This window comes from Lasioglossum baleicum, chromosome 2 (genome assembly GCF_051020765.1).
Source record: "Lasioglossum baleicum chromosome 2, iyLasBale1, whole genome shotgun sequence".
Classification (NCBI taxonomy): Eukaryota; Metazoa; Arthropoda; class Insecta; order Hymenoptera; family Halictidae; genus Lasioglossum; species Lasioglossum baleicum.
Genome location: NC_134930.1, coordinates 14,721,363 through 14,743,704, shown reverse-complemented (window position 1 = coordinate 14,743,704; position 22,342 = coordinate 14,721,363). Strand labels below are relative to the sequence as shown.

The 22,342-nt window shown below is 40.0% G+C and overlaps 1 protein-coding gene across 1 annotated transcript in view; it reads right to left on the bottom strand.

Annotated features, from left to right (window-relative positions):
- LOC143221691 (uncharacterized) overlaps window positions 1-22,225 on the bottom strand; it is a 52,408-nt gene extending 30,183 nt beyond the window's left edge. The window contains exon 1 of the mRNA XM_076447128.1: window positions 19,160-22,225. Coding sequence (XP_076303243.1) covers window positions 19,160-19,502 — 343 coding nt within the window. The 5' untranslated portion in view covers window positions 19,503-22,225. The remainder of the gene's footprint in view (window positions 1-19,159) is intronic.
- Between the last annotated feature and the right edge of the window lie 117 nt (window positions 22,226-22,342).

Below are 22,342 nucleotides of genomic sequence, written 5' to 3'. Positions count from 1 at the left end.
GTTTATATTAATTTTCAATTTAATCTCAGTTAATAATTCGTTTTGAACTGATTGTTTTTTTAAAGATTGTAATATAAATTTTTTTTGTACTTTCATCGATATTCTTTGAAAATGTATTCTCGGGAGTAGAGATGATTAACTCACTCTTGCATTGGGATAATTTTCGATTATTGTAAGCGGAAACATTAGCGTAAGGTACAAAAAAAAAATTTTTTTTTAAATTAAAAAAATTTTTTTTAATTTAAGAAAAATGAAAAAAAAATTTTTTTGTGTAATTACGTTTGTTTCTTCGGTGGAAACTTTCCATTCTCTCGTATAAATTGCATTGTAGAATCAACTCCGTTCGAAAAAAACTAAAAATCTAAAAAACTACTTGACCAATATGGACCAAAATCTAATCAGCTCTAAGTTACGACGGGGCACATCGATTGCATCATTCATCATTCTGATCGCGTTGTTACTTTTTCAGAAAACGTTAACGAAAAATTTGATACCATAGAAACAGACATACGCACACACACACACACACACACACACACACACACATACGAACATTTTGCTTAAAATAGTCTAGAATGACTGCAATGACCATGAAACGTGAAGATCTGCTAAAAAATCGATTTTCGATTTTCGGGGTCATTACAATAACTTCCCTATAAAATCGGGAAGTTAATAATTCGCAGCAAAAAAAGTTGTTTGTGCTTTTTCTTTGGAAACTTTTTCAAGTATCTATTCCTTGAGAATACGTTTTGGAAATGTTCCTAGAGAATTTAAAAGTTCAAGGTCGACTGAAGGACACTGCAGACCATACATCAAAACACATCCGAGCACTTGAAAACCTTGAAGGAAGAACACCATTTGAGGGAACCAAGGTCTACAAGATACTGACCATGTTTTTTGATAATTCGCAATTGAAAGAGAAATTAGGTTAGTCCAGTAGTAATCCAGTAATTCATTCGAACAGTCCTTTCCGCCGTAAAACTTAATTAGCACTGTGGTAGAGACTCGCGGTGTTCGATATTAATTTGCGTCAGAGATTTACGCGCTCTGCGGAAATCGTCTTGCGCGATTCTCACCGCGGGTTACGCGCGAAACAAATTGCGAATTTCCACAATTGAATCGGGGTTGAGTGTTGCCCGCCGCGTTTCGTCCGGGGGTGAAAATTGCAAGCGCGAAACACACATTCGCGAATAAAATAGCGAGTGTAGGGGGGCGTTGATCGCGGGGGTTAGGTAGTAGACGGAATTGTAAAATTCGTTCGAAACGATTGCTTGCGTTTTCCGTTGTATAATTTAAGGGCAGAGCAATTTGGGGCTGGCAAATGGCGCGCGAAGAGGAAGAGGGAGTCGATCATTCGTGAACAATGGCACTCTATGGATGTTATTCCGCTAGAATAGAAGGAAAATAGCTCGATGCTCCCCAAACTGTCGGTCCGGTTACACGCTGTTACCCTCGCGGACACCATCCGCCCAACTCCTCTTAAACTCCCGACGCGTGTGCACGATGCAAGCGTGTCTCCCTGCCAACAAAACTGCCTCGGAAATGTTTTTTTCATTGATGCCGCGTTTCCGTCAACGATTTACACCAGCATCGGTGCACCGACACATCGCACACTCCCCTATTCGTCGAACAACATTCGGAAAATCAACTTGTACCTTGCCAATTAAGGGGATCCACCACCTTGACTATCTACGAATGCTTGTGAAAAATTTTTGGACTTCCACTACGTCAAAAATTCCGGCTTTTTACTGTCCTCACTCTGCATGTTTTTTAGAATAAAATATTAACACTAAACCTACCGAGCACTAAAGACGACCAAAATGTTTTAACTTTGCAAAAAGTACAAGGCTGTATTTATTTAGATTCTGTGCAATTTTTATTACAATATATGGCTGAGTAAAAAATCTATTGAATCAATTTTCGTGTAAAAAACTTCATAGTTTCAATAATTGTGAAATGAAGAATATGAAAAACCGGTCATTTGACCGGCAGTGGTAGGTTTAGTGTTGAAAAATAGCAGAGGTGTTTGCGTTTTTGAAATCAACTTTTGTCATTGCTGACAAAAATTTAATGAACAAAAATTGTTCTGCTCAAACCAGAAGATATCTAAAAATGTCTTGTGGTCCTAAATTATTTTTTGTCAATATACTTCTTGTACACGGTTAATGCAAATAATGTGTCGTTCCACAACTAATGAAAGTACTCTGTAATTTATTATACAATATGTTGTTGCATATCGTTAAATGATATCTGTCAAATATTTACTCCCTGCAAAAAAAGACTTCAATTTTCTACTGCGCCATAAACTACATCTTTCGACAAATGTATTAGTGATTATTTTCAAAAATATTGCTCCGAGTGCTCAAAATACACATTTTACAACAGATTGACGAGAGAATTGTTAATACTCAGGCCCATATTTTTATACAAATACAGTCTATGTTTAACGAGCTTGATATAAACGACAAAGAAGTTCTAATCCTAAATGTAAAAAAACGTAGCATTAGAAGTTAACTGATAAAAGAGTGTATAAAAGTGAGTGAATAAAAGAGTACACAATTTTAAAATACAGAAAAATGTGTATATTGACCCTTTACCGTTTAGCGTGCGACAATTCACCAAATTTTCCACTGTTTTCGAAAAATACGGACTGCTGGTCGATTCATTGTTGCTGATTTTATCGAAGAATTTACAAATTGAATCGTTTATCTCTCCATCGGATTGACTTTTTATTGCAAAAATGTTCCTGTTCGTTAAAAAAACCCTCCTATTTTAATGATTCAACTACCATCCTTTCAAAACCGATGATTAACAGCTGACTGTGAGGATCTCCCAACGAATTGTTTTATATAGTGACGTTTCGTTGTGCTTGTTAAAAAAGAGCAGATTGTAACAAACCAAAGATTTGCTTCCAAAAGAATCGACCGATTATCCAATAGCGAGAACGAAAAAATTCCTGAGTGTCCGGCTAACTGAAAATCGAAACCGCTTAATCTAGTCGCAGCTGGTCGTCCGTAGGTGAAAATAATTGATCGGGGTTCGTTTTCGAATGAATCGCCATTCTCCCGAATTCACCGGGGGTAGAGGTCTTTCTATTCCGGAATCTAATTTTGCAAAATCCACTTTGAAGTACGAGGGAAACAGTTTTAACAAGCCCGGGACGATTGGCCGCTCGTCAACGATTCGCGGGAATAAAGGAGCAGGCTCCGGTGCTCTCGCAGATGTTTTCCAACAAGTCGGGAAACGTTTAAAACTTTAATCGAATGAGAATAACAGCTTTGTTACTTTTCAGGAAACAAACGTAATCCACTTTTGAAACAAATGGTCCGGCTGCGGTGAGGAATAGGTTTTGTACGACAATCGCGCAAGCCATCGGAACAATGCCGGGACGGAGAACAGTGGGCAAGGCAAACGCCGGAACTGCCGATTATTCTACATATAAACGATCAGCCCCATTGCGTGAGTCAAATTCATTCGCCGCCGTTCTTTAAAATATGCCCCATCGAGTTCACGGTAGAACCGTATCGCTTTCGGAGTGCCATCCAGTTCGAAAGTCCCTCTTCATTGTCCGCGACAATCGGATTCGACATAAACAAATTTCCCCGGTGTTCAGTCGAGTCTTTTTCCGTTTATTTCAGTTCTCAAGCTCGCGTTAATATTCAGACAGCAAATAGAACGATGCGAAATATCATCGAGTAAAAAAGAATCGTACCACGATAATCCTAGACTCGTTTCAAAGTTTGGAACTTCTAGAGGACACTGATCCTCTTGAAAATGGCACAGATTGAATCATGAATCCGCCATAGATGTGAAGCTTCCAAAAGTTGATATACGATTTTTTGGGGCCGCACCATCGAGCTTTGTAGGACCAAAGGAATATTTTTGCAAGACTCGATCCTGATTTCCTTCTTATAAAACAGCAAAAAAAAATCGTGTATCAAGTTGTAGGTAGTCGTTATAAAGAGGAAGCATCAATCTTTGCATCTACGATAGATTCGGCCACGGAAAAAATTTTGCGACGCTGTCAGAGACGTTTGTATCCAGTCTTTTCAATGGCCATGTCCTGCGCCAAGATCTTCAAAGAAAATGCACGATCTGAGGGAGCTTAAATCTTTGAATCCGACGCTTTCAGACATGCTTCCAGTTTTTTCAATGTCCATGCACTGCGCAAAGATTAAAAAAAAAAATAGACGATGAAACCGAGGCTCCATCGCAAAATTACAACCGCGTAAGCGTCGACGGTTTTTCGAAAGTTGAGGATTTATTGTTGAAATACGTTCCGAGGCTGGTGTATTACAATTTTTTTCGAGAGCGCTCGTGCAATTTCGTGTCACGGTCGAGTCGCCGCGAATTTCGGGAAAAGTCGAGGCGAGGAAAATTCGAGCGTAGCCTGTCTCGGGACAGAATTAATTTTCGTCGAAGTGCGACACAGCTCGAGGAGAGGAGAGGAGAGGAGAGAAGAGGAGAAGAGAAGAGAAGAGACGAGACGAAGCGGTTGCGTAGTGGTTACTCGCGGCGCTCTTAGCCGGCTCGTCTTAACTCTCGTGTGCCCGCTCCAACTCGAAAGTTTAAGGGTCCGCGCCACCGGAGATCCTTCAATTTTCCCACGAGGGACGAGCTTACTCTAAAAACCTTTCTTTCCTGACGTTGCATACGCCCGAAACCCTGCTCGGAAACTCGAAGAACCAAGCGGCTAAATTCTCGCGAGCCGCAGCAATTTCATTTTATCGATTTCCGCCGAGTTACTCTTTCCTGCGACGCTGTTACATCTTGTTAACGCTGCACCCATCACTCTTCATCAAACGACTGATATCACATTTTTTAAAATTATCGAGATATTTTCGGGAATCGATTCAATCGATCTTTCTATTCGCATGAAATCGAAATCAATTAAATTTTTCGCCATTTTACCACGGTTTTATTAGCTCGCTTTCTTGTCCGTCTGTTTATAATCTCATCAAAATGTTTAATATCGATTGAAACACTTCACACACACAAGACTAAAAAGCAGAAAATAATTATTTAAATAAAATTAAATTTTTAAAAAATACCATGTTTTTAAAACGGACCAAAAAGTATAAAATAATTTAAATAAAACGGACTAAAAAGTATAAAATAATTTTTCCTAGCCCCATACAGGTTCCTAACCCCATACAGATTCCTAATCCCATACAGATAGTCCTGAAAATTTGTGATTGTGAATTTTTAATAGCTATGAAAATACTTGTAAGATTCAAAACAAAAAACGTGGGGCGCATGCAATAGATAATTGATGCATGAATAGTTCACCTAATTGTAAGTCACTAACAATTTTATTGCACTGCAAATGATATGAACTGTTGTGCGAGTTTTGTCGACGGCAGCTACTCTCTACACTCCTTACTATTATTTTGCGCCCCACGTTTTTCCTTTTAAATCTTACAAGTATTTTCATAGCTATTCAAAATTCACAATCACAAATTTTCAGGACCATCTGTATGGGGTTAGGAACCTGTATGGGGCTAGGAAAAATGATTTTATACTTTTTAGTCCGTTTTTTAAAAATTTATTTTTATTTAAATTATTTTATACTTTTTAGTCCGTTTTAAATTTACGAGAGAGACATCTTAAATGTCGTATACGTTTAGTGTTAATCGTAACATCTTCGATTAAAGGCATTCAATGCGACTTTCATTGAAATATACAAGTGATTGAGTTCATGCAATAATTTATTTGTGAAGTAAACAATCGAATCGTAAATATCGAGTCGTCCAAAAATGACAGATAGTTTGGACCATTATATTAAGCGTATTTAACAACAAAATTTTTGTTACTGAGAAGCTGGTGCACGGTATTATACATCTGAACTTTCCAATTTTTATCTCATTTAATAAATTACCTGATTTCATGGAATTTTTGAGGTCGCCAGATCGACAGAGAAAGTGTTGAAGTGAAATTTCAAATTATTCAAATACACGAAAGTCGGCGTTTCAATCGAGTTTTACACATTCGCGAATTCCTTTATAATTTTCAATATTTAAAATCGATTTTATAACGGAAAAGAAAATCCATCCGAACGCAGCAAATTGTTTCCCTGGTGAAAAATTTATGGGTACAGCAAAATGTTCGCGCAAAAATGAGCAAAAATTCCGTAAATCGGAGGTCTGTAAAAAACGATCGATTTACCGTGGAATGTAACGCGCGCTCGAATAAATAAATTTATTCGTTAAACCGGAACGCGTCGCTTGGACGGCCGTGGTTGTTCATTTTTTAATCCTACCGCAACGATGACTCGTTGCTGATCTTTTTCCTCTCTCACGCGATTAATTTGAACAGGATTCTTTAGTTTCGTTTCTTTCTCGTTTCAGGTACATACAATCGAGACGATCACCTGGCGTGGGTTACACTGCGCAGATTTTTCCGTTGAAAACGGGTCAAGTAAGTTCGCGGTGGAGTGTATCGGGGTAATAATCTGTGAGCCGGCGACTGCTCAGGAAATTAATTTTCTGCTCAAATCTACGGATCGTAGCTGCTCCTCCCTCTTTTTCCCCGGTGTACGCGTTTTCTCTTTAACAGAGATTTTTATCTTGCTCCTCGTTCTTCTCTGCGGTAATCGTGTTTAACTCGCTCGTGAAAAATATTTAATCTCGTTAAACGTTATGATAATTAGTAACGATAATAGTATTACTTCATTGTTCGCAGGATTACCAGGGCTGCTGGAGTGGAATATTATTTTAGGTGTTCACATGTTGTTCATTTTGTTCAAGTAGTATTCAGGAACTATTAGTAGTGTTCAGACACTGTGTACAGTGTACATTGTCCATCCACTGTTAATACTATGAGGACACTCTGCATACTGTTGACATAATTCAGACTCTGCTCATAGTGATCAAACATTTTCACACATGGTTAAATTTTTCTATCTATTCCGACACTAATTTTATAACTAGACCGCTGATCTTTATGCGTTTATGAAGAAATTGGTTGTGCGAAATATAAAACAGTAAAAGATTTTAAAAATTCAAGAGAATGTTGTAATATTTCTTCTTCTTCTTATTCCTTCTATTCTGTTATTCCTGTTTCTCACAATGAATGCAAAACATTTTTATTTTGCATAAAGATCCGAAGTCTATTTATAACAGAAGAAATGTTGAACTAATTGCTTGAAATTTTGGAGAAAAATATTATTAATCATTTAACTGGATTCGGTACTATATAAAGAACCAGGAAGAAAATAATTTTCTTCTTTTTAGTGCATTTTAATATAAGCGTGGTTTTTAAAATGTCTTTTTTTATATATTTTATTAGAATGCACAGTGACCTTCATATCTCTAAAAAATGAAAAACAAAATGATTACATCATGTAACCTACTTGATACCATGCTTCTTTGGTTTTTTTTCTCACGCAGTCTATAATTTATCTACAATTTTAAGCCGACGTGTTAGAAAGTGAACGAAGGATCGCAACAGCGGAAGTATATCAACCATTTGATCGAGTCAATAAATATTCTAATCATTCCGGACCAGTCGGAACGTGCATGGACGACTTCATTTCAAACAGCTCAATTATCCAACACACTAGTCACAGAAGTTAACTTTCCCAGTCCTCGATCCGGCAACGACGCGTGTCATCGAATTCCGGTCGGTGGAAGTTATCTGCGCGGACCGGGGGGAAAAAGTGGCCGCAATATGGTTGAATAAGTAATAACTGGTAGAGAGCCAGAGAAGTTCCCGAGGGAAGAAGCTCCTTGGGAAACGGTGACGCGGATTTTCCGTTGGCCGCGCAGCAGCCAGTCCGACACAGCACAGGCACAACGACGGAACACGTCGCGTCTGCTGCTGCCGCTGTCATCCCTCCGCGTCTGAAAACTTTTGCGAAGAACCTCGCACTGCATACAGGACGACTCCCGCAATTATTCCGACGATCGGTCGTGGACGTTCGTCCGTCACAGCTCTAACTACCGTGCGCCGAGGCAACCTCCGGCGACAATGGAAGCCACCGGTCTGGTTTGGTTGTTCACCGCAAAATCCTATTTCGTTCCATCCCGGTCCGCTCTGGTTTCCATTATCCCTCCCATCCGAGTGCGACTTTTACGAGCGGCTAAGATAATTTCCATCCGCGCACACCGACTTTGTCCCGTATTTGTCCCAACGTTTTTCTCTTTCTCTCGGCCAAGAAATCCGTCAACGTTCGATCCAAACGGAATTTCAATCTCCTCGCACCTCTTTTGTGAAACGCAGTCCGAACACGAGACACTGCTCCAACGAATTACGCTGTCCTATTTTTCGTAGAGTAAGGTTTCAACTATAATGACTATTATCCTATGACTAACAATCAATCAGACTATTAGTCATTTTTAATTATTAGTTGATTTGTGCCCTACTCTGCCACCACTGCAGTACAAGATACAGTGACAAAAACAAGACTCTAAACAAGACAATACTTTTTTAATATTGTACTATACGGTTTGAACGTTTTTTAGAAGCTAGAGCAATTTGTTTACTACAGGATGTGAAAAGAAATTTTTTCAAAAATTGCAACCGATCGGAATTGTAGAAAAAAATACTAGAAGTTGCATTATGTAACATATTTCTATATTGAAAATTTATAAAATACGTTTTGTGGATCTATGTCAATTATATGCACTGTTTTTACCATCTTTAAATGTTTGTAGCTCATTGCAAATTTTCAGTATATGTTTAATTGACACAGATCTACAAAACGTATTTTTTAAATTTTCAATATAGGCCGAAATAAAAAAGTTGTAAAATGCAACTTTTAGTATTTTTTCTACAATTGCGATCAATTGCAATTTTTAAAAAATTTCTTTTCACATCCTGTACTAATCTAAATACTCAAGCTTTCCAAAAAAGTTCAAATCGTATAGTACAATATTTAAAAAGTTATCGTCTTTTTTAGAGCATCCAAATATTGCTTTTTTTTAGAGCACCCTCTAAAATATTTAATTTTGATATTAACTTTTTGATTAACTTTCATAAATTTTTTCTGGTTTAACTACCAAATTGAATTTTTTCATAGATGGATTCTGTAGATTCTCTGCGAACGCAGCGATGTATTTGTTTATAACATTGCAACCCTTCCAATGTGTTTAAACAGCCCTCAGAAGTGATCGCTTTTACGGGAATGATTCGCGCGAGTTTGCGGTCGAAATTGAACCAGCACAAGGAACGGCGAAAGAATCGTCGAGTTGAATAGCACGCGCCTAAACAATCGTAAATCGTTCGCGGAAGAAAAGCAAGAATTGGCAACGTGCAAGTCTCACCGGTGAATAATGGAAAGCAAACGAATGGCTGAATTGATCCGAGACGGAAAAGTTCGTTGCCTGCGGCCACCTCGTTTCATCTGATTTCTCATTTGCGAATAAATCGAACTTATTTTTAATAGAATCCCCTTATGTCGTTTCGCGTTTGTAAGCAATGCATCGAATTTCTCCTCATATCGTTCCATATTTATAAACGTACTTGTTTTCATTTACTCTCATTCTGTACCATATTTGTGGAGAACGGAAGCAATCTTATTTTTATTCCATCTCATCTCATCTCATCTCATCCATTTTGTCAACACAAGAAGTTTATATACATTTCATCCGATCTCATTTCATTCTTTCATCTGCAGTGAAACGATTCGTACAACTGTTTGTCTGACCGTTGTATCAATCTTTTATCGGTGAGTCAATTTTACACGAATTGTGATTTTTTCGCAAAACGTAGTCATCGAAGATTCTACTAACGTCGTTCAATCATAAGAAATGTGACACAACTCAAAATATATTTCTAAAACAAGTATAATAATGAATATATAAATTGTGGTGTATACTTTACAACTAATATAACAATTAAACCAGTATCTAAATAACAACAAAGTATTTTAGTAATTTTCAAATGACACTCCTGTAAAATTTCCTTCATTTGACTTATGTCACTTTTCTTATGAATGAACGATATACTTCTAGCAGGTAAAGCATTAATACGAGAATAATTTCATTCTACTACAATGGTTGCCTTTGTCGATGATGAAACACCCATGAAATTAATCTATTACATAGAATAGAAAATGAAAGATTAATATGTATGATACGATCACTTTTTCAACCTTACAGTTTTCGGATCTCGACCAAATTCGATACACCGAATAGATTACTTTGCGGCACCCATCTTGTCAATAGCTTTCACATACCCAATTCATTAGTTAAGATCTCATGAACTGATCCAGTTGAGATGCCTGTGGCCTCAGCTAAAGCAACCACAGTTAGTCGGCGATCTTCCAAAACCAAATCATGGACATGATCAATCATTTCTGAAGTGGTTGCAGTTCTTGGATGTCCTGAACGTGGATCATCATTAATGTCTGTACGACCATGTTTAAATAGAGCACCCATTTTGTTACCATTGCATATGAAACAGCGCACTGTCCCCTAACAGATTCACCATATCATCAAAAATTTCCTTTCCGCTTAATCCTTTTTCATATAAATATTCAATGACTGCACGATTTTTCAAGTTTTCCATTCTTCTAACCAAAGAAAATACGTCTACTTTAATCAGCTGCCTGGAACAAGCTATTTGACAGATCAATTTGAAATGTATGGTATGTTCACATCAAGGAGGGATGCTTTCAACAACGATATGTTTTTGCTGCTAACGATATCATCTATGTGTCAGGCTACGAACTCTCTGAATGACCTGGTATTTACATAAATAATTCCATAATTTCTGGGAGGCGAAGGGGTTAAAATGTGAATAATTAAACTTATTCACAGGGTACCCGAAGACAGAGAAAATCCAGCGACACACCACTGTCCGTCACGGAATCGCATAAAAATACAATTCGATCATCTGCCACGCGTTTTACTGCATGTGAACGATCGTAGGTGTTAATTGACGTTGATCGACCTCGGGGAAATATTTTCAAGCGCGGGGAATACATCCGCACGGAAAATATAAAGCTGCGGGGAGAATGAGAATATGTTGTTAGATGGTATTATTGGTGCGCATAGTAATGCAAAAATATTTTCCGAGTCGCGGCGTAAGGAGATCCGAGAGGCTTTCAAGAAAACGTGGAACGCAGTTGCCTTCGGGCGAGCCAGAAGAAATTCGATTTATACACGTCCCGACTGCTGCGCCGCGCCGCGCCGGGTAAAACGAGCCTCGCAAAATAGATGTAAACCGCACGCGATGCAAGTGTTTTCGCATACAAGATAAAGCGTATCTTTCCATGAACAAGACGAAATGCCGGGACACGTTGGAAGCACAGGCTGCTCCATTGTGGGGACGTCAAAATTATACAGTCAATTCTTTTTACCCCACATTCGCCCATCGATTTTTTCCATACATTCATAAAATACGCAGTCTAGTTACAATAAACTTTCTGTTCTCGTTAAATAAATTGATCTGATTTTGTGTGACGTCCCCGGTGTCAAATTAACACAGTTTTTCCGAAATAATGTAAATGTGAACTCATCGATTTGAATAAGAAAAAAATTACCTTGTTATTTCATCGATGTTTTACCACTGTGACAATTTGACACCGACGGGCAGATTCAGCTCGTGAAATATAGGACGGATGAGGGTTAAATAATAGAATACAGTAAAAATGTCGAATCGGATCACTCAGATCTGGAAAATGGTTAAGCGGTTCTTCCGTCCTCTCTATCTCCTGTGAAACTTTTCAAGAACGCTGACTACACTCGCACCTTGTCTTCAATCTCGGATCGAACCGCAGTGTGCGTCGTCGTCGTCTACGAGAGAACACTGTGAGGAGGAAAACTTTATCGAAGTCGGACCTTCGAACCACATCATAGAGACAATACGTAAACGACAATCGAATCCGCGCTGATCGATGCGACGTTTAAAGTGTCATCGGGAGGCGAATAGTTTCCGAGAGGTTCGTGAACGATCCTTCATCGAGAAGACTGCGATTTCTTAGCAATTCAAATGCCTCCCGCCTTCCTCGACATCTCGAGATTTCAATGAAATTTAATCGACGCCCTAAAACATTTATTTTTCGAAAACTAGATACGAGCGAAATTATTACATCCGCATAAAATAAACGATTTTTCTTTTTCTATCGAACGATATTTTCTGGAAACGAAATTTGCGGTCTGACGTCTTCCTATTTGTGAAGAAAGAAGTTCTGTCGCGAGGTGTAGTTAGATTTCGTTAGAAGATCGGTGCGTTGTAAGCGTCGCACAATCTTTAAATATTTTTTAAACATATTTAAATATATAATTCTTAGGAGGACTCGCACAATTTTTCTACGTAAGAATCATTCCTGTAGCTCCCATAGTTCAAGCAGAAAAAATTCCCGTAGCTAAAAATCTAATGTATTTAGAAATTGCGTGATAAGCGTCGTACAGTCATTAAACATATTTAAATACCGATAATCTTATGAAAATATATAATTCTTTATTTAGGAGGACTCACACAGTTTTTCTACGTAAGATTCGTTCGGCTAGCTCCTGCAGTTCAAGCAGAAAACATCGCCGAAAACAAGAAATTTGACGTATTTAAGAATTAGATCTCTCAAAAAACTTATCCCGCAAAATTAGTATTGCATAATGTTACCAGACAAGCTGTTAATCGAACTTATCCGAAGCTTGTCGCGAGAAGGACGAGGCGCGAGATGTGTATTAGGATTTTCGCAAAGGTAACACCTTGCGCGGATAAATCTTGGCCAGGTGGCGAACCGTTGGCGTCTGCGTGGGCGTCGGGGTCGAGGTGTTGGAATTAGGTGCGCCGTTTCACGGCACAACGTCATAAACGCGAACACCACAGTGAACGGTCTCGATCGGCGTATAAACGGCTCATAGTCTGGCTTGTACTGGCAATTCAGTGCCCGCGACTCGGTCTATGGATGATCGATCAAAGTGAATTCGTCAATTCGATATTCAGACCTTCCTCTCTACACCCCACCCACGTAAATCCGGCAGGATTAAACGGGATGTGCACTTTGAATCGCCACTTGCGCCCGACATGAATCACCGGCAGCGATTACAATTTTTATTTACTCGAAAGCGTCCACCAAGTTTCTCGCCCAGTGGCCACACTCAGAAGCCGCAACTCTGGACCTCTTGGCTCTGAGTACTCCATTTTTTCACACGATTTTCAAATGCACGATGAAACGATTGAAAAAGTTGATTTTCCATATTTATTTGATATTTCATTTTTAAGGCTGCTCGGTTAGTACGGTATTTTATCGATAATTGTCACCGAAACTGGTCTGCCCAGGGACAATTATCCGCCAGGGATACTATTCTTTGACTTTTGCCGAACGTAGAAAAGGACAGCGGAACTTGAGAGGCCTCGATCGTCGAGAAGTGTAAACATAACTAATCTGATAACAAAACTTCTTTATTTGAAATGGATGGAAGTCTTCGACGCAAAGAAAGACAGCGTATGGGAAAGAAAGAGACGCGGTGGGTCGCCGGGTGCCGGCACAGTTCAAAGAACTTCCCATATTGTTCTTCCTTGCGTTCGATATTTTCATCGTTCATTACACGAGTAAACATCATCGGAATTATATCATATTTGGTATCATTTAGTGTTAATAAATGCCACGAATATGATGAAAAATATAGAAGCTTTGTCATTGGATTAGTGGTATCTGATCGATATACTTTCTAGCTTCTAGGCCCCTCAAGAGGGTTCACCCCGCAGGTGTGGGGACAGTTCTGGGACAATTGTCGGCCAGACATTTGGGACATTTATGGATAAAATACTGTAGTTAAATTCATGCACCTGTGTTGCGTCGCAAAAATTTGTAGATATTTTATCCGGCACGTCTTATGCAGTTTTTGTCACGGAATCTTGTTTACTTTTTACCGCAATTTCAATTCGATCATTTTGCTTACGTGGCGAATATGCTCGGTAAAGAAATGATTATTGCTCGACGACGAATGTACTCGTCACAAAGAGCTAAGAGGTTAATGGAGTCTATTTCTCTTATAGCTTGGACGCGTGGAATTTTTGTTGAGATCGAATGAACTTTTCCAGCTTTTTCAACTTTTTATTAAATTTTCGTTCTACTCTCGCCACACGCGCATCCTTTCACTGCTCAGCCACGGCTTAACGCGTTCTTCACTCCGTTCCTGACAATAGTTGTACATACCTTCGTTTTGTTTTATAAACACTAGCTTCCATTCATTCGACGCTGCAACCTGCAAATTCACGCTTCTCACGCCAGTTTTACATTCCCTCGTACTCCCATTCTACTTTCATACTCGCTCGTATCGTACATGTGTACTTCATTTTCTGCAATATTGATTTTTAAAATCATATGCTAACTATTATTGATTTTTTATAGAATATGCAAAGAGAATCTTGTATCTGGGCTGGGCTGTAACTCTATTTCTGTTGCAGATACGAAATGAAAAATGGCAGTATTCTGCGTTTATTTATCGAGCTTTATTCTCGGTTGAATTTTTCGAAAAATGTATCGGTGCAAAGTGTATCTGCACTTTTATTCGATATGGAACGCTACGATTGGTATACTGTCATTTAATTCTTTGTTATAAATGGACATTTATGCTGTTGCCTATGTTTATTATTGGAATGTTTCGAAACTCAGCAGCTTTACGAAATACTGAAACTATTTAGCAGAAGAAAATTATGGAGCTCTTAAATATTATGCTATGTACTACGATTTTAAATAGCAACAAGTATATGTAACGAAATTGCAAGGTTTTGAATGTCAAATATGTGTGGTGACGAACGTGTTAAGAAAGAAAATAAATTTTTATTTCAAGTTTGCCGCAATTCAGGTAGAACGTTCCTATTTTACGTGAAGATCCATTGTCTATAAATGTGTGAAAATGATTTTTAAATTCCACTGTCGCGATGATGACTAAACCTGAGGTTGCTCACTTTTGCAAGTTTTCAAAATAATTTCCAAATACCAGCGACAGGACGAGTCTCGGGGGATTAATTCAAGCTGTGGATGAAAATTAACTTTTCATCTCGACCGATCACAATGAGGGATTGTTTAAATGCCTGTAAAGGAATCATCGCGAAGCGGGAGTGGAAGAATTTAAGAGAACGAGAGAATGTAAATGAAGTAAAGAAGACAAGAGACGAGAGAGTGAGAGAGATAAAATGTAGGGGATGGCGGCGGCGCCGAGTAATGCGATAGAGAAAAGAAGGTGTGAGACAATCCTGTAAAATCGGGTTCCCAGGGCGTGCTTTCCTTTTACGCTCGCAACAATCATAGCTCCTCGAGAAAAACTATTCTAACTTTTCACGGGGCAAGCTCTCCAGAGAGAATCTCGACAGCGGCAGGTGCGCGAAGAAAAGGGAACGCGGGCTAAAGACGGACGGCAAGTTATTTGTGCGTTAAATCGTCGCCCCTACTGTTTTCTCTGTTTTCTCAGTTTTCCCGGGCCCCCCCCCGTGACACCCCCTTCACTGGATCCCCTGGACAATCGTATAAAAGTATATTGTGAGTAACGCGAGGGATAAACGGTAGGAGCGTTATTGAAACAGTATACACCCACTTCCCGAACCTCTCTTTCTCATTCTCGTTCTCTCTCGTTCCCGTTCTCGCTTCCTGAAACAACAACGTGTTCCGAAGGAAGGACTACAATCGTTCTTTTATCTTTTTCACTCGCCCGCACTGGAAAACACGCTATCAGCTTTTCACCAGAGAATCAAACGGCTCTAGCCATACTTAACTCTAGCTCTACGCTCTTACGCTAGAGGGTATAATGATAAGGACCGCGGAATGTTTTCCGGAATAAGTGCTTTCTCTTGCTGTTCAACTTTATACCGCATCGTAAGTGTAACGGAACGATTTCATCCAATATTTTTCGAAATTCAGGATTAGAGAAACCCGGCACTACAAGTGATTATTTGTATGATTTTTATGAATATTATGAATATGAATTTTGAATTTGTCTTGTAAAACATAAAACATGTCTAATCTTTTAATGAATTGTAAATAATTATACTGTTTTGCATTTGATGTATCCATTTTTGTTATGAACCCAGTTTTGTCAAGAATCCATTTCTGTTATGAATCGAGTTTTGTTATGAACCCAGCTTTTTCAAGGACCTTTTAAAAATAACAAGATCAAGTTTGTGGAAACGTCGCACATTTGCAAAGTAGGTACATCTGAATAAATAAGTGTACCCAGTAACTGTCAAAACGTTTTCACAATCTGAACGATTGTAAAATAAAGAATTTGAAGTCAGTATTAATCAATAGTCCAAATTTTGAACCGAGACAAAAATGATTTTGACTTGAGCGAAATGATAATTGTCGGCACACGTACTCGATATTTTGTATCGACATTAAAAACGACTACATACGAAAAAAAAATAATTTAATTTTAATCGTAACGAGAAGTTTCATAAATTCAGCAAATGGCACGCAGTACGTTAAAATTGAACAGAAATAATAGAGTATTCGCTTGGACGAAATTATACGACCGGCAGAAAATTGTCAAATCGGGGTGTTCGCATTTCATTAATATTAAATGGCATTGTATGCGAAGTAGAATCATTTAATTGTAACGAGCACTTCCATAAATTAAGCGAATGGCATATAAAATTGACAATTTCAACGGGAATAGAGCTTCGGTTCGGCGAAATTATAAGACACGCGGAAATATGTCGAAATGAAGCTTTAATATCGTATTGATGTGAAACAGCGTTATAATATGTGAAACGTCATTTACGAGATAGAAGGAATTTTTTATTTGCAAAAATCCTTTCAGCTATGGTAATGGAAAACTGACACGATAAAAGTGCGATGAAAATATATGCAGAATTTCCGATTAATTATTATACTTTGTACAAAAAATGGTAGAATGCCGGTAGGAAAATGAAAGTCTTCTAAAGAAACAATATCGAAAGTGTCATAACAACTCATGAATTCTTCTCAAAAGTACTCGATAATAATTCGTTGTCAATTTAAAATAATAATTTCAAGAGTAAACTTGGTAGTCGATGCCGCTCTGCCATTACAATGTGTGTGAATGAATAATTATTACACTGCAGATTTTTATGCAAAATGAAAATAGTTTGCATATATTACAAGACACAGGAGTCAAATAGAAACTTCTTACTTCTTTAAATTATCTTATTAAGCTGAAACTAGTAGATGTCCTTAAATCTCTTTAATATGTTCACTATTGTTCACTGCTTTATATTATATTGTTATCAACAAAAGTATCTTGACAGTTTCTGTACTACCGAAATAAGAAGCAGAAAATGATAATTTCAATTAATTCTAGTGTTCAACCCAATAAAAAAGAGTTGGTACATGTTTTGTACGTGGACATTATTTTTCATGCGATCGTAACTGTAAATGTATGTATTTATTAAGGGAGCAATACAGGAACTGTGTTATGCTTCGGGGAACAACGAAACAACTCTGAGATTCTACCGGCACGTCCCACTGACGATTCGTGAAGAGAGACGACATAACAGTTTCGTTGGCTACTGCCAACCCTACTGGGTGCAAGACCCGGGGTAGTTTTCGGCTCCCTTTCGTTCAGGACTGGGTTCATCGGATTCAATCGAGTCGAAAGATATGCGGGTCTCAACCCCGCTTTCTATGTCGTGTGTCGTGTGTACCACCCTCGCCACGCGACGAAATGTTGCGTCAAAGTGTTGCTATTATACAATTGAGCGGAATGTCATGAATAATACAAGCCCGGGCACGGGGCGCGAGCTAAACGCCGGATTTGCAATTCAAAGGAAAAGAATCTCCGTCCTCGAAAGAATTACTTATCCGTTTCGGCTCGGGACGGCTTAACAATTAGCCACCGTGCAATTAAAAAGCTAAGACACCCCCTCGACGGAAATCGGAAGCGATGAACGCTCCTACCTGGGAAGATCCTGCCACTTTATCTACCGGAAACTTATTAACACGTTCGCTGCCGCCGTTCGTTACAGCCAGTCTCCGTCGTTAGCATTAGACTGCGAACTTTTATGGAAAATAATAATTATCTGTGTTGATTTCAAGACACAGGAGTTACGTGGATATTTGTTGTAAATAAATCAACAGCATCTTCAACCGTTAGCAGATGTTAAGACGTTATTCCAAATATTTTTAGAGTATTATAAATTTGCATTTGCACTTTTATTCGATATCGAACTCTACGATTGGTATACGTCATTTAATTCTTTGTTATAAATGGACATTTATGCTGTTGCATATGTTCATTATTGAAATGTTTTATCAAATTAAACCCAGCAGCTTTACGAAATACTGAATCAATTTAGTAGAAGGAACTTATGGAGCCCTTAAGTATTATGCTATGTACTACGATTTTAAATAGCAAAGTATATTTAATTTTATTTATATATTTAATTATATTTAATTTAAGTTTCGAATGTCACGTGTGTGTGGTGGTTCAACATCAACAGCATCTTCAACCATTAGCAGATGTTAAGACGTTATTCCAAATATTTTTAGAGTATTATAAATTTGTTTATAATTAACAGACTATTTAATCATTGTTTTGTGTCTGTATATTAATCTTATATTATTTAATTAATGAAATCATCTGATTGAAACTTTGGAAACTAGATGTATTGCGTCGTGCACGGTTTAATCTCAAGGGAGTAAACGGTGAAGATCACGTGAACGGTGGAACTGGAAGCCAAAGATTAATTCGCGAGATCTGAAGAGGAAATTCTGTGCAGCCAGTCAAAAAATTGATTTTTCTCTCGTATTTTCTCTTACGATTTAGTAATAAAAAATATGTTTTCATCTGGGATGCGAAATAATATTTTCTTGACCCCACCGTGTTCTTCGAGTCTGTTTGAGTAATTATATTTCACAATTTGTCTAACTCCCATTTTCTGTTTTATTTCCCTCTGCAATGGTATTCCAATTTAACTAAAACATACGACTGCGAATGAAACTCAAGTGGTCAAATTAAAGTGCAAAAGAAAACAGAGGCAATCGGCGAGAGACCCTTTCGCTATTTTTAAAAACTGTACGAACATGAGATAATGTTTAAGAAAATATGGAAATGGTTAGCACACCTGTTCACGAGTGTCCAACAAAAATAGGCCGAGAGGACGTTTCAACTATCTTTCAGAAGCGTATAGCAAAGTTAAAAATGGTTTCACGTATCAGAAAAGCATAAGGAACCGAGAGCCACGACAGAGATAATTCGCAAACTCTCCGAGTGGCATTGGGGCGGCGACTTACCAAAAGAAATGATAAAACAGATGAGTATGGGAAGAAGAGGAGACATCGCTTTTCCTCGACGAGGCTCTTTCACATATTGATATACTATCTCGCACGCATCTCCCAGCGTTCCGTCGAGTGTCTCGCATCCAGTTCTATCTCCTAGCGTTTCTTCGGAACGTCGCAGCAGCGTGGCATCTCCCACGATCCTTGCTAATCTCTTCAAGTCGAGAAACCAGTTCTTCCTCGTTCGACGACACGACAGCACTGTTTCACTAGTTTCATGGAAAACCCGAACAAACAAGTAGCGCACTATGTCACGGCGAGAACTACGATATTTCCCAGGGAAAGGGAGCGTTAACATACGCGATTAACGGCAGTAGTGTTTCGTTTCGTTGGCAATGATAGGTTGGCAATGGCGTTAGTTCGTGTAAATCGGGGTTGGAACGACCACGGGGATAGAGACGACAGCGTTGAGCAGAGACAGTGGCAGACGAAGACGACGACAGAGGAAAGGTGGACGCTTTTATGCCTCTGGTCGCACTGACGACCGCAAAGTCGTTCGCGATGCATTAGTCGGGACTCGTTAAAATAATTTCCTCGAAGCTCCAGACGTTTCATCGATCATTCTGCATCGCGCATTTTCTCGCGAACCCGTGCATCCCCGGCCGCTGCATTCTTCCGGATCCCCGCCACGTCGCTTCCGTTCGCTCCTTCTGCCCGCTAATCGCTTTCGAACTGCATAATGCTGTAACCTTTCAACCCCCGACGATACAGCCTAATCGCTCTTCAAGGTTACCGATCTCCTTCAGCTTTCCCACATCGGTCACGGACGAGTATCCCCTCAAACGCAAACCAATCCGATCTACCAACGATCTACAGAAAACTTCCTTGTCTCGCGGAATCGCGCGGGCTGCGAAAGACGATCCACCACCACGAACGTCCAGCGACTGTTCGATTGTATAACATCCCATAAAACCTCCTTGTTTCCTCTCTCTCTCTCTCTCTCTCTTTCGACGCACCACTCTAGTGTCCTCTCGACACCGGTTTCCCTGGCAAGCGTCCGTCGACGACACCGTTCACACAGAATTCGACGCTCGGACCGTGAAACTTTACGTCCCTTTTGGTTTTATGCGAAGTCACTGACATCATTCCGTTCCTTCCGGAGAGTGGGTCGCGAAACTTTCCTCTTCGGCCGTCGCTCTGCAGTCTTCGGTTTCAGGAACGAGGTGCACAGTCGATTGTATCGAGGCGTGCTCGATGTTTCGACAGGATGCGGTGCCAAGTTCGATCGGTCACCCAGTTTCAGTACGTCGTCGACCCGTGCGTGCACCTCTCGATCTTCCGGAAACTTAATTTGGGGCAGAAGTCCGAGGAACGTCGAAGAATCTCTGAGCAAAATCGGACCCGTTCGGAATCCTGTGGTCCACCTGGCGGACCTCTCGATCTTTTAGGGTATAATGTAAACCTTAAGATCTCCTGAAGGACCCTAAGGTCTTCGGTTCAGTCTCGTCGATTGAACGTTTTCTAGAGACTGTAACAGGTTCAGTGACCTGCTTCTTGATCTCATGGAAGAATTTAGAACAGGTTTCGTCTTCCACCAAACTCGACAAGGCTCGAACGTCTTTCCTTTCAGCTACATAACATCGCAAGACTCCGGGAATATTATGCGAGTCTAATTCAGATCGAGTTCAAGCTCCAGTAAACCTCAACAGCCTCGGATGTCTTTAAGATCCCGCGATTGAGTTTCGCGAGCCGAATAGCGTCGCGAAATCCGATTCTTGGAGAACAGCTTTTCCAACTTTTCCGTGCTTCCGTTGGGGAAAGTAATCAAACTCGTCCGCGAATTTGATTCAAATTCTCAGCTTATGTAGAATCGTGTTAAATGGCAGCTTTTGTTGTGTCTTCTCTGTGAGAATCTAACTGGGTAACCGAAACTCACGAGCCAATATAGATCACGTTTAGGCTTCCAACGTCTTTAAAATCTTGTGATTCAGTTTCGCAAGTTGAGCGACGTCGTGAAGCGATTTTAAAAATCGCGAACGTTGTCAACATCTAGGATCCAGTTGAGTAATAGGACTCAAACGATCCACAGGGAACCCAATTTAGATCGAGTTCATGCTCCTCGCTTCTATAGAATCTCACGATTCAGCTCCGCAAATTCAAAATCTTGCGACGAACGTTAACGGCAGCTTGCGTTGTATTTTCACTAATAGGATCCAGCTGATAATACTGCAAACACTTCTGAAGACGTAATTTGGATCAAGTTCAGGCTCCGAACGTCTTTAAAATCCCGTAACCGAGCTTCACAATCCGAACAGCGTGTCGCAACTGGAGCAAAGCAGCGAAACGATGGAAGATCTTGAAACGATTCTCAGCAACGGTTCTGCTGCTCTATCTGTATCTTCGTAACTAGACAGGATCTTTCGGGAAACGAAGCTTAGTCGAGGTTCAATGATGCACCGTCTTCAAAATCCCAGGATCGAGGAGCATCAGCTGGTTCCGATAGACTGTCAACGGGTCACGAGGGAAATTGCTGCGGTGAATCGTCGCAGCTTACGATTTCCCGGTGGCTGGTAGATCGATCTCGATTCTTGCGGCGGGCAGCAAGCGTCCCGCTGACCGAGTGCGACCGCGATTACGCTGTCCGAGATAAGCGTCGGCGGTTCGCCGCGGACTCGTGTCGATTGTGTTCGCGGGCCGATCGAAGACGACTAAGCTAGCGTCAGAGGCAGTGGCAGCGGGTTGTCCTCTTGAGCAGGGTTTACCATCGATCCACGTTCGACGAGATCGCGCGATTCACCGGTTACGTCACAACACATCCCTGGCACGCTTTGCACTTTGTCGAAGAACACGATGACGAAGACGATGCTGAAGAAGCCGACGAAGAGGAAGTAAATCGCGCGAAATCGGATGTAGGGGAATCCAGATTGGTTTTGGTAGGAGTCGGAGAACGTTAAGAGGAGAGCTCGTCATCGACGGTGCTCTCGAACGTTTCGACGGAACGCGCGCGACGCGACGGCGGTGGCGGAAGGTCGCGGCTCTTTCGAAACGACGATGCTCCCGCGTCAAGGATAGCCGAGGGACTACATTGCGCTCGCGCCGCTCGGGTTTCGAGCACGCAGTCGCCCCGTGCAGCCTCTCCGAACTCCGCTCCCAGAGACCGCTATACAACCCTCGTCCGTGTCTACTTTTTCGAACGGT